The sequence below is a fragment of the Lycium barbarum genome, chromosome 6, assembly GCF_019175385.1.
Source record: "Lycium barbarum isolate Lr01 chromosome 6, ASM1917538v2, whole genome shotgun sequence".
Taxonomy (NCBI): domain Eukaryota; kingdom Viridiplantae; phylum Streptophyta; class Magnoliopsida; order Solanales; family Solanaceae; genus Lycium; species Lycium barbarum.
The window spans coordinates 101,461,744-101,474,112 of record NC_083342.1 but is presented as its reverse complement, the minus strand read 5'-3'; the positions used below and the strand labels follow the sequence as shown (position 1 = coordinate 101,474,112).

The window sequence follows — 12,369 nt, the reverse complement described above, 5'->3', positions numbered from 1 at the left end:
GATTTTTGTTTTGCTTAAAAAGATATACTTATATTGTACTATCAAAATTATTAGAAAATGGAACTCTTCAAAAAAAAAAAAGCGCCTGAAATATCTAAGATTTACAAAGGAAAACCGAGACTTAGCTCGTTTGGTACAAGGGAAAAGGATAAATAATCCTAGGATTATATTTGAGATAAATTTATCCGACATTTGATTGGATAAAATGGTGATATAACTAATTCCGGGATTAGTTATCCCGGGATTGTAGTGTTATTTTATCCCTATGGGAGGATGAAATAAATAATCCCGAAATTAGTTATCCTGGGATAACTTGTTTCCAACCAAACGACTTGGTACAAGGGATAAGGATAAATAATCCCGAGATTATATTTGAGATGAATTTATTCCACGTTTGGTTGAGATAGAATGGTGGCATAACTAATCTCAAGATCGTAGTGTTATTTATTCCTGTAGAAGGTGGAATAACTAATCTCGAAATAAGTTATCTGACCAAACGACCCCTAAAGTCTTACTTGTGCTTCCTCTTTTTCATTTTACTGTGTTACTAAATTCACATGCTTTTAATTTGATTTTAAGATTGTACCAAAATAATTATTTTCTATTAATTGTACTTTTTAAGAACTTTTCCTAGTGTAACAACTGTCTTCAAATTAGCACTATTTTGCCTTTTGCACGCCTTCAATAGTTGAAGTCAGAGACCATTTGGATTGACTATTATCATTTTTGTTTCTAAAATTTTTCTTTTTTCCTGCAGAAAAAGATTATTCCAGTATAATAATAGAGTAAAAAGAACGTTTTTGCCAATTGCCAACCAAACAACACAGAGAGCAAACTTCTTTTTCTTTCAATCACCCTACTTTGAGATCTAAAAGGTACGCATCCTTCTTTCAATCTATTGATCTTTATTATATGCTTTTGACGATTTTATCAGTCAATTAATCTGCTTTCACCATCTTATTTCAATTCATCAATTGGTGATCTATTTCGACATTTGGCTGTTTTTCTATGGAACAATAGTTGTGATTTTACGGCGTCTTTTTTTGTTTTTGTTTTTGTTTTTTGTTTTTAATTATCAATTAAACTTTGCGGTGCAGTTAATATTTTGGTTTTTGAGAGCAATGGTGTTCTACCGTGGCGTTTCACTGCTGTCAAAGCTGCGTTCTCGAGCCGTAAGTTGCAAAGGGAAAAACAAATATCTTGTTCTTGTGATGGATTAATGACTTTAATAGTTTTTTTTTTTGATTTGTTTTACTGAAGTCTGGATATTCCTGACTTAAATTCAACTAATTATTGAATTATAGGTGCAACAGTCAAATATCAGCAATTCTGTGCGCTGGCTACAAGTCCAAACCTCTTCTGGTCTTGTAAGTTGTAACGTCTCGTTTGTAAATAATTAATGAGCTTTTGGATCAGTCAGTGATTACATATGATTCAATTACCAAGCTAGTTGGGATCGGTTCTATGATTTTGTTAAATAATCAAAATATAAGAAGTAACTAAACATTGTTTGTTGTGGAGCATCTTGATATCATAAGGACATCAATGTTATTGTATACTCCCTCCGTCCCAATTTATGTGTACACTTTCCTTTTTAGTCTGTCCCAAAAAGAATGATATGAAATGAAATAATTTAACTTAAAACTTCCCCTTTTACCGTTAATGAAATGATTTAGAACCACACAAATATCTATAGCTTGTTTTAGACCACAAGTCTCGAAAGTCTTCCTTTTTTCTTAAACTCCGTGCCGAGTCAAACTATATCACATAAATTGGGACGGAGGGAATAGTATTTATTTTTTCAACTTAAGAAGTTCATATTAGTAAGTGAAACGTTAGGAATGAGATGAAAATTATGTTGGATTTTGTATGGTGCATAGCTTCTCCAAATTTGTTGCCAAGGCCAAAATGTGTCTGTGATAGGGCTGTCCTGAATGATGGAGTCATGACTTGACAGAAAAAAACTCCTTCTTTTGTACCTTACCAGCATAGCCAGTCTTGTTTTTTAGGACAGATGGACAGGGATCCTATCTCTTGTACCAATACGCAGACTCTGTCCAATTCCCAATCAGTACAAAAAAAAGGGCAGCCCAGTGCACCAAGTATTCCGCGTTAGCAGGGTCTAGGGAAGGGCCACACCCTAAGGGGTGTGATGTAGACAGCCTCATTCCAATTCCCTATCAGTACAATTACTTTGAAAATCTAAATTCCACCAATGATTGGAGTAGTAATCAGCAACTAGAGCTACCTGATTGGAAGACAAAGAAAAGTGTTTTGGGAATTGTACCAAGAAAAGTGTTTTGGGAATTGTTGTTTGAGAGGGGTCATACGCCAAGCATCATGCCAAAACTTTATCTTCCATCCATCTCCCAACTGAAAATAGGTATTGCCAAGAAAATCCTCCCAATGTGACCTGATTGTGTTCTGTACAGAGAAGCCATAAGAATTAGATGGGAACTTTGTTATCCACTTATTGAGCATCCCGAACTTGGTTTCTATGAATTTTCTCCATAGCGCTTGATCCCCCCTTATGAATCTCGATCTCCATAACCATTTACTAAGGAGACTGTCATTTTGAACTTTGAAGTTCCTTACTCCGAAACCACCAGCTTTGTTTTTGCTACTTCATAAGTGAACTATTATTTTTCCTTTCATTTTCTATTTTCTGGATTTTAGTGACCATTATCTGAGTGTGAGATGGTGGTTTGAGTGTATCGATAGTGTTTTTAAATTAATTTCCCTCCATCATTACATTTAAGCACATGGGCTCTAGCTTGTAAAACATCCTTTATGGAAAGACAGATTTTTCAGTGAAGACACTGCATAAACACTATCAAGGCTTTTAAGATTTGACATCTTGTTAACAAATGACTCCCAAGATAATGAAACTACTGGTTTTTCTTGGGCATGGTTTTCTTGGGTTAAGTTAGTCTGCCACTTGAGACTTGACTAGTCTTGACAGCGTGTAAACAAATTAATTTAGAGGTCGCATTTGAGGTACGAAGCTAAATTATGTGTTTGACCAACTAATTTTCTTCAAACTCTTGAATGCGATGGTTCATGCGTGGTTGTAATGCAGTTATAGGGCTTTCAAATTGTAGCATTTTTTTTCTTGGAATTTCGGATGTCACCTGAATTATTGTTGCAATTGACTAGTCTAGTGAAGCATAAATCTCTACAAGATTAATGCTCCCTTTATTTGGTGTGAAACTTTGCTAGTATTCATTGTTATTCCATAGAGGAAAAATAGATAAGAGAAACTGCCATTGTATGGTTGATACTTACCTTCTTTCGTTTCAACTTTGATTTGTAATAGCCATTCCACAAATTTCAACTTGAACCTCTCCTGCCTTGTTTGCTATTTTTCCACTCCAAAGGAAAAATTATTAAGGCGGAAGAGTATAGAGGTGATGTCTTATTTAAAGTACTTTGGTGAACTTGAAATGATAAATGCAAAATCTTTACCCTTCAACTTTTTTATTACTTCCTCTTGCATTTGGTTCGTAATGTCCACATATAATTCATAGAAATTTTTTATTTGATATAGGATCTGCGTTCTGAGCTGCAAGAATTGATTCCAGAACAACAGGTATAGTTAGATTTGTTTCTTACCTCTTTAATTACCTTTGATTCTAGAGTTTGAGTTTGTACACATTAGGGCAGTATTTACTTCACATTTTTCTACAAAATTCATTTGTGGAGATGTGAGGTCTATCATGTGAGATATGTATCTCATATATCCATGTTTATGATTTTCTTATTCTCTACTTCTAGTGACTATTTTCTTTTTAATTTCAGGATCGTCTAAAAAAGCTCAAGTCAGAACATGGAAAGGTTCAATTGGGAAACATCACAGTTGATATGGTAAATAACAGTTTTAACTTTTAAGTTAAATGTATGTTTGGAAAAATGATGTAACTCTGGATTAATATTTGTTGTTTAATTTGAAAGGTTCTTGGTGGAATGAGAGGAATGACAGGATTACTGTGGGAAACCTCATTACTTGACGCCGATGAGGTTACATTCTACCTAATCTTTTTCCCACAGTGAATGCAAGTCAATCGCAAAAAGAACATATTAATTCGAGCCGATTGCTGGAGCTCCACTCATTACCTTTGCTGTATTCTCGCAGGGAATTCGCTTTAGGGGCTTGTCTATACCTGAATGCCAAAAGGTATTACCTGCAGCAAAGCCTGGGGGAGAGCCCTTGCCTGAAGGTCTTCTCTGGCTTCTTTTAACAGGAAAGGTGAGCTCTCAAGTGCTTAATTTATCGTTTAACCTATGGAATTCGAAATAACCTCCATTAAACTGCTTCACGATGCTGCACTGGCTTTTATTGTCATTGAGTTCAAAGTATCAGTTGGTAAGGGAACTTCAAAGATTCTCTGTTGAATGGCTCTTAAGCCCTGGGTTTGGATTTAGTTGCCTCTCTAGTCTCTACTGCAAGTAGATAGATTTGTTTTTCTCATTCACACCAATCTGGACTAATCTAATAATAGGATATTGCAAGAAATCTGCAAAACTAAGTCTGATTCATCTAGAAAACAATGTTATAGGAGTCCACGATTTGGTTATAAATGCTTAGATGCTAAAACTACTTATCTTCTCTCTCATAATCTTATGAAGGTGCCATCAAAAGAGCAAGTGACTTCATTGTCCCAGGAATTGCAGAGTCGTGCTACTGTCCCCGGTACGTTAGCTGTCTATGTACTTTCTTATTCATTCTTTTATTGGATGCTGTTGCTGGTTGTCGTTGGGCTTTACGATAGAGCTATAAATCCTTAAATTTGAAGCTTTCTTATTAGCAATTCAGTTGCATAATCTTCATGCATCAAACCACTTGATGCTGTTATTTTTCTGGGTTTTTATCAGCAACTTTATCACTGCAGATCATGTATACAAAACTATCTATGCCTCACAAGTCACAGCTATCCTTAATTTGAACCTTTTTATTATCAATTCAGTTGCATAATTTTCATTCATCGCACCACTTGATGCTGTTATTTTTCTGAGGTTTTTTATCAGCAACTTTATCGCTGCAGATCATGTATACAAAACTATTGATGCCTTACCAGTCACAGCTCATCCTATGACTCAGTTTGCAACTGGAGTCATGGCACTTCAGGTGAAATTTGAATTATTTTATTCTATTTGTTTCTGCTTTAGGTAATTTCCTAATTATCATTCATGCATGATTGCACATAGATACTTTGATTTGAGTCTGACCTTGCTGATCTTCACTACCAACTATTTCGGTGCTCGTCTGTAATTTGATGATATCATGCATGCACATTGATAACTTGTCCTTTCTTCCATTGATATTCTTCCACCTCTGAAGAGCGAACAATCCATACTTTCTTCTCCTTTAAGTGAGTATTGGGAGATATTAATTGTTTTAAGAGATATGTAGCATCACGAAGCAGCTCTGAGTCGTTGAAATTCATATTCTACTGTCCTATTGTTTGTGGATCATTGAAAACCTTGGAATTAAAAGATGAAAGAAGGAGTTTCATCTGTGTCTAACTCAAGAAAATGGTGGTTTTGTCTGTTGCAGTATTATTAGGAGATTTCAAACCCCAATTCACTACCTTCTTCTCTCTGTAGGTTCAAAGTGAATTTCAGAAGGCATACGAGAAAGGGATTCACAAATCAAAGTGAGCCTCGTCAAAGCCATCTCTTGAAACAGGTTATTTGTTTTCTGTGAGAACACTAACACTGTTGTATCTTTAGGTTTTGGGAACCGACCTATGAGGATTCCATGAGTCTGATTGCTCAAGTTCCACTTGTTGCTGCTTATATTTATCGCAGGTCAGATTATTGTGTGGCATTTACTAGTCTTCATTTTCTTATTCTCTTTTATCCTCATATATGTTGCACTTAGAAGAGGATGACTTTGTAATCTACTTGATTGGCTTAGCAACTCTTGGTTTGGGGTTTTAATGCTTACATGAAAATTCGCCTATGAAACTGTTTAGACTGACTCTTTTGCTTGCACTTGTGAAGGATGTACAAGAATGGCGAGACAATATCTAAGGATGACTCCCTGGATTATGGTGCAAATTTTGCTCACATGCTTGGTTTCAGTAGCCCTGATATGCATGAACTTATGAGGCTCTATGTCACGATACACAGGTTAATTTACACCTGGATTATGATAACTACTCTGATGCTTCTGAATATTTAACGTCTATTCTGACAATCAGGATTTTTAGTTGCGTTTATGTCTATAATCAGTTGGCACTAATATCCTTTTGTGTTGCAGTGATCATGAAGGCGGTAACGTCAGTGCTCACACCGGTCACTTGGTACGTACTTCAGTCTGTGGTTTATGGACAAACTAAGTATTTACTAATGGTCTTAACTCTTAACATGGGGTTCTTTCTCTGGTGGGAATATGCATATACAATAGCTTAAGCCTCGTTTTTATCAATGATTTTTCATAAATCAGCACTCTTTTGTCAGGATTTTCGGTAGCACTAATTGAACTTAAATTCAGGTTGCTAGTGCTTTGTCAGATCCTTATCTCTCCTTCGCTGCTGCTTTGAATGGTTTAGCCGGACCACTTCATGGTTTAGCCAATCAGGTGCTTTGTCTGCTTTACTGCTGGTGTTTCTTTCTATACTGCTTTGATTGCAAACTAGGTATCCTTTAATTATCAAAAAAAATAATTGCAAACTAGGTATTCTCTGTGGCTGAAAGTCCCTATTGGGTATTGTCATCTGTGTATTTAATATTATCCCCAATTCTCCATAGCCCAAGGCTCAAATAAGTGGAGGGGTGAGAATCTGAAATGACATGGTGTGCGGTTTAAGATGGAAAAAAATTACGTCAAATTCCAATGAGCGTGGAGGACAAAGCTTCTAGTTACTAGATGAACAAGCTCTATTCTCTAACTAATATTCTTCACTACTGTCATGCCATGGTTGGTGCTACATATAGTGCACTATATGCCTCAATGAGTAATGTTCCAACTATAATATGAATAAAAAACCAAAATAGACTATAATTTGATGGAAAATCTCTGCTTGTTTGGCCAACTGTTCAGTAAATTTATTCACTCGTCCAAATAAACTACATTTGTTCATCATATGGTCCCAATAGTCAAGTATGCTTTACTTACCCTCCTGTTTAAAGATTATATTTGTTTCTGTTAGCTATGTTAAACCATGACTTAAAAAGTTTCACTATCTCCAGATGGTATGTCTTTTTGTCTAGTTCTATTATATTCAGAAAATTCCAGCAAGCTGCAGTTCCTTAGATATAATTTTTAGTCTATTTATTTGATCCTAAGTTGACCCAGCTGCCATTTTCTGCTTTGCCATCAGGAAGTTCTACTATGGATCAAATCTGTTGTAGAAGAGTGTGGGGAGAACATCTCCAAAGAGCAGTTGAAAGACTACGTTTGGAAAACATTGAAGAGTGGCAAGGTAGTGTATTAAGTTCTCCTCGTATTACTATGTGACTGAGCTAGTTTTTATATTTCAACCTATTGGAGCTCACTTTAGATGAAGGCTTTGACTTGCCATGATATGTTATTGAGGTTCAAATAGTTAATTCTCCGTTCACCATATCTTTTATAATTTATAGTGTGTTCGAAAATATCAAATGATTATCACATTCTATTTGTCTCATCGACTGCTCTCCTCATGAATCATCATGGTTACTGAACTTTACTCCTGAAATGAGATTTGGTAGTTGACCTTGTCTCAAATAAAAGCTTTTTTAGCATTTATTCTTCATATCTTAATCTGTTAATTCTTTCAAAAGCTGTTCTCTCTAGGTCTCAATCTCTATATATAGTGTGTGCGTGTGTGTATGTACATATATTATACATGCGTACATATGTATGTACATTCATAGTCTCTTTCTCTCTTGCCTCTGTGTGTGTGTGTGTCTCTCGCTCCTTCTCCCCCTTTTCTTGGAGGAGGATTTGGGATGTTTGCTGGGTAGATGATGGAAAACTTTATTGTCATATTGCTGAGTTTGACATGCTTTATCATTCTGACACAGGTTGTCCCTGGTTTTGGACATGGAGTTCTGCGCAAGACTGATCCAAGATATACATGCCAGAGAGAGTTTGCTATGAAGCATTTGCCTGAAGATCCACTGTTTCAACTGGTTAGTACTTAGAAGCCTGAAGCTGTAAATTAATAATGTTCTTCGTTTGATCTTCCCATCACGTTCTTTTGGTTTTTCGTTCTTGCAGGTTTCAAAGCTCTATGATGTTGTTCCTCCAATTCTTACAGAACTTGGCAAAGTAAATCTTTCATCTACATTGTTACTAAAATTATTTCAGACTGTAATAGCAGTTTAGCATGATTGTTAATACGTCTCTCTCTCTTCTTCCTTTTTTTTTTTGGCGGTTTGGGGAAGGGGGTGGGCATTTGAGTTTATTTACTAATTATCCAAAATCACCTGTAAGCTGATTGACTTAAAATTTTGGAAGAACTTATATATGGGCTAAGATTTTAGAAGAATTTAAATGCATCTTTCTGGTTGTTAGGTAATTATAATTGTATCTTCTTATTCAAAAAAAAATAAAAAATTATAATTGTATTTCTCTTGGATTTTTTCCTCAGTCTTCCTGTTTCATATGAAACTTCAATAGAAGCTAGTTATGCTTTGCTTTCTGATGATTTTGTAAGCTGCTGTCTTCTTTTGTTGATGCTCTTTCATCAGCTGCTATAGATTTGACATTTCATGTGTCTTTACTGTCGGCAGAATGCTTTTGTATATTGACTGGGGATTCTTTTGCAGGTTAAAAACCCTTGGCCAAATGTTGATGCCCACAGTGGTGTGTTGTTGAACTATTATGGTTTAACTGAAGCAAGGTATTACAAATTCATATTGCTCACAAATTTGAGTGGATATATATGGATCGAAAAAAGCTGATGTCTTCTTCCTTCCATTTTTTTCGTACAGATATTATACTGTCCTCTTTGGTGTGTCAAGAGCTCTTGGCATTTGCTCTCAGGTACTTTGTACTACGGTTATTTTTTAATGGTGCCTTCTCTAGTCTTTCTATTAACTTCCGTTGAACTTCTACTGATACTATTTCTCGATCTTTACAGCTAATTTGGGACCGAGCTCTTGGATTGCCGCTAGAGAGGCCGAAGAGTGTCACAATGGAGTGGCTTGAGAACCATTGCAAGAAAGCTTGAATTATTTGAAATCTCCGTGAGCATAAAACAGAGTGTATAATCCTATCAATAATTGCTTGAATAAGCAGTCTTTTTTTGGGGACAAGCTAGGTCGCATGGTTGATGACTTTAGTTCAAACTTCACTTAATTTGTGTGAAGTGTGTGGTTTCTCGAGCCTTGTCCCCGAATTTTGAACCTAGTCTAGTGGATTTAATTCTCTTCATTCAGAATTCACGTTGATCCAGCATGTAAAAATAATAGGTCTATGCTACTAGCCGCATTCTTAATTGCCATTAAACTTGTGAACGAATGCCTTTTGGTGGCAAGAAAGTTAGTAATCCGTTGATTCACGCAATAAACTGCAATTTTGAAGTTTCTTAAACTTGCGAATTCTTGCAGTTCATGTTCGCATCACCAATATCTGATATTATGAACCGTGCAATTTCACAGATTCTTCTTGGGTAATTTAGTTACTCGAGAATTTGCATATTACAGCTTTGGTGTCTCTGCTATGGCTATCAAAGTGTTTTCTACCTTTTCCCTAGTGTGCACCTTCCAATTTTTGGACTCGTTTTGGTCATTCAAACAGTACATTAGCTCAGAAATGCAGTTTTTGTACAGAATGACTATAAGCTATGATCCAAGTTGGGTTATTAGTAACCGTGATTTTTAATTTTCTTTATGGGAAATAAAGTGCCGGTCCATTTTTAGTAGTAAGTTTTAGACATTTTCACTGGAGGCCAATGTAGAGGTAAAATTCAGATGACGGTGCAGCTTCTCATGTATGTGTAGTTTATAACTGCCGGTTTTGAAGTATTCCATTACTTCAATTTATTTTGCATTTTTTCCTTCAAGAAATGGGGAAATTGAAGTTGATGAGTCAAAACTTGTTAGTTCACTTTGACTGTAGTCTTCTCGTTTCTTTTTCTTTTTCTTTTGATGCATTGGCAAAGAAGGGAAAGGGTCCCACAATTGGAAATGCAATGAACCTCTCGTTCTCTGCTTTTATGTTTCTTCGTTTTAGAGAGTTAATTCAAATGTGAGAACCATCACATTTTTACTTTACTTTACTTTACTAATTAAAAAACAAAATGTGGGCCCCACCCATATATATTAAACAAAACAACTAATATAAAAAAAATTGTGGGCCCCATAATTCTATGGTATATATATATATATATCCGTTCCAATTAAAAAAAAAAAGTTGTGGGCCCCATATATATTAAACAACAACTAATATTAAAAAAATAGTGCAAATTAATAATGTAAAAAAAAAAAGTGCACCCCATATAAAAAAATCAAACAATATTCATGTAATTTCCAAAGTATCTCATTAAGTCAATAATGATGGATTCATTGTCACGTGCGTATTCGCAGCAAACACTAATATAATAAAATTTTAAATGCGGAGCACAAATTATAATGTTATATTAATCGTATTTTGAACATAGTATCCCATGTATATATATATATTATATGCATATAGTTCCAAAAGGGTGGGCCCCATACTAAGCAACACCAAGCAATATAAAAAATAAAAATAAAAAAAAGAAGAAACTATATAAAGCATGGGTTTAGACCAATGCTTCATCGTCCGTTGTCCCTTAAAAAAAAGGGTGGGCCCCATACTAAATAACACCGAGCAATACAAAAAAAAAAAAAAAAAAAAGTGGAACTCACCATCTCCAAACTCATGGGAGAAAAAAAAGTGGACCCTATATTATCAAAATCAAGCAATATAAAAAAAAAAAAAACGTGAACCCCATATTAAAAAAAATATAATGTTAAAAAAAAAAGTGTTGGCTTTGTATTCGTAACAAACACTAATATAATAAAGTTTTAAATACGGAGCAAAAACTACAATGTTATATTAATCGTGTTTTGAACATAATATATGTATATATATTATATGCATAAAAATAGTACAAACTAATAATGTAAAAAAAAAAAGTGCATCCCATAAAGGGTGGACCTCATACTAAACAACATCAAGCAATACAAAAAAAAAAAAAAAAAAAATTGGAACCCACCATCTCCAAATTCACTGTAAAAAAAGTGGACCCCATATTAACAAAATCAAACAATATCAAAAAAAAAAAAAGTGAACCCCATATTAAAAGAAATAATGTAAAAACAAAAAAAAATGCAGACTTTATATTCGTAGTAAACACTAATATACTAAAGTTTTAGATACGGAGTACAAACTACAATGTTATATTAATCGTGTTTTGAACATAGTATATATATATATATATATATATATATATATGCATAATAATAGTGCAAATTAATAATGTCAAAAAAAAAAAGTGCACTCCGTATTAAAAAATCAAACAATATTCATGTAATTTCCAAAGTATCTCATTAAGTCAATAATGATGGATTCATTGCCACGTGCGTTTCAATCCATTAGTGGGAGCAAATAAAATTGCTTTTCTTCAAAAAGTTAAGTAGTCAAACCTTTTTTTTATTTTTTTTATTTTTTATATTAGCCTGAGATCTAATCTAGATATTAAACTGTTGTATTTGCTATTCCGCCATGTCATTATTTGTTATGTTCACTAAAATAAATATACTTAAAATATTTATATTTTAAAATATTTGTTATGTTCACTAAAATAAATATACTTAAAATATTTATATTTTAAAATAACATAAAATTTAATTACTTTTTTATTTTTATTCTTACTCTAATAAATATGAAAAGAGATTAATGTCGTAAAAAAATATATATCAAATGGAGATCAAATAATGAATAAGGTAAATTAGTCAAATTATAATTCTAATCGACGTTTTCTTAAAAAATCATGCAAAAGACAACATGACAAGTAAAATGAGCTAAACCGAGAATTTGAATTAGAATTATCCAAATCAAAATTTGATAAAAAATAATAAGTATTTTACACCTTTAAATTAATCGAATTAAAATTGAAAGTATCAACTGATGCTTAAATATTGCTATTGTTTTATCTCAAAGAGAGGAAAATAGTTTCCTTTTAAACAAGTCTTCTCTTTTAAAAAATATTAATAAATTTGCCGATTTTGTATTCGTAGCAAACATTAATATAATAAAATTTTTGATACGGAGCACAAACTACAATGTTATATTAATCGTGTTTTAAACATAATATATATATATATATATATATATATATATATATATATATATATATATATATATATATATATATATATATTCAAAGACAACTACATACATATAGATGCACT

At 33.6% G+C, this 12,369-nt stretch overlaps 1 protein-coding gene across 2 annotated transcripts; it reads left to right on the top strand.

Moving 5' to 3' along the window:
• Positions 1–711: 711 nt before the first annotated feature.
• Positions 712–9,523, top strand: LOC132645065 (citrate synthase, mitochondrial). Of its 2 annotated transcripts, none has more exons than XM_060361831.1 (20): positions 712–875; positions 1,098–1,172; positions 1,305–1,367; positions 3,548–3,589; positions 3,799–3,864; positions 3,952–4,017; positions 4,133–4,246; positions 4,627–4,690; positions 5,043–5,125; positions 5,605–5,654; positions 5,731–5,808; positions 6,004–6,132; positions 6,263–6,305; positions 6,497–6,583; positions 7,326–7,427; positions 8,011–8,118; positions 8,207–8,257; positions 8,758–8,831; positions 8,923–8,974; positions 9,072–9,523. In XM_060361831.1, exons 2-20 carry the CDS (start codon positions 1,122–1,124, stop codon positions 9,159–9,161), a joined length of 1,413 nt encoding a protein of 470 aa, XP_060217814.1. In that variant the 5' UTR covers positions 712–875; positions 1,098–1,121; the 3' UTR covers positions 9,162–9,523. The 2 variants fall into 2 exon arrangements, with proteins under 2 accessions (XP_060217814.1, XP_060217815.1); XM_060361832.1 differs by lacking the exon at positions 712–875 and adding an exon at positions 942–977.
• The last annotated feature ends 2,846 nt before the right edge of the window (positions 9,524–12,369 follow it).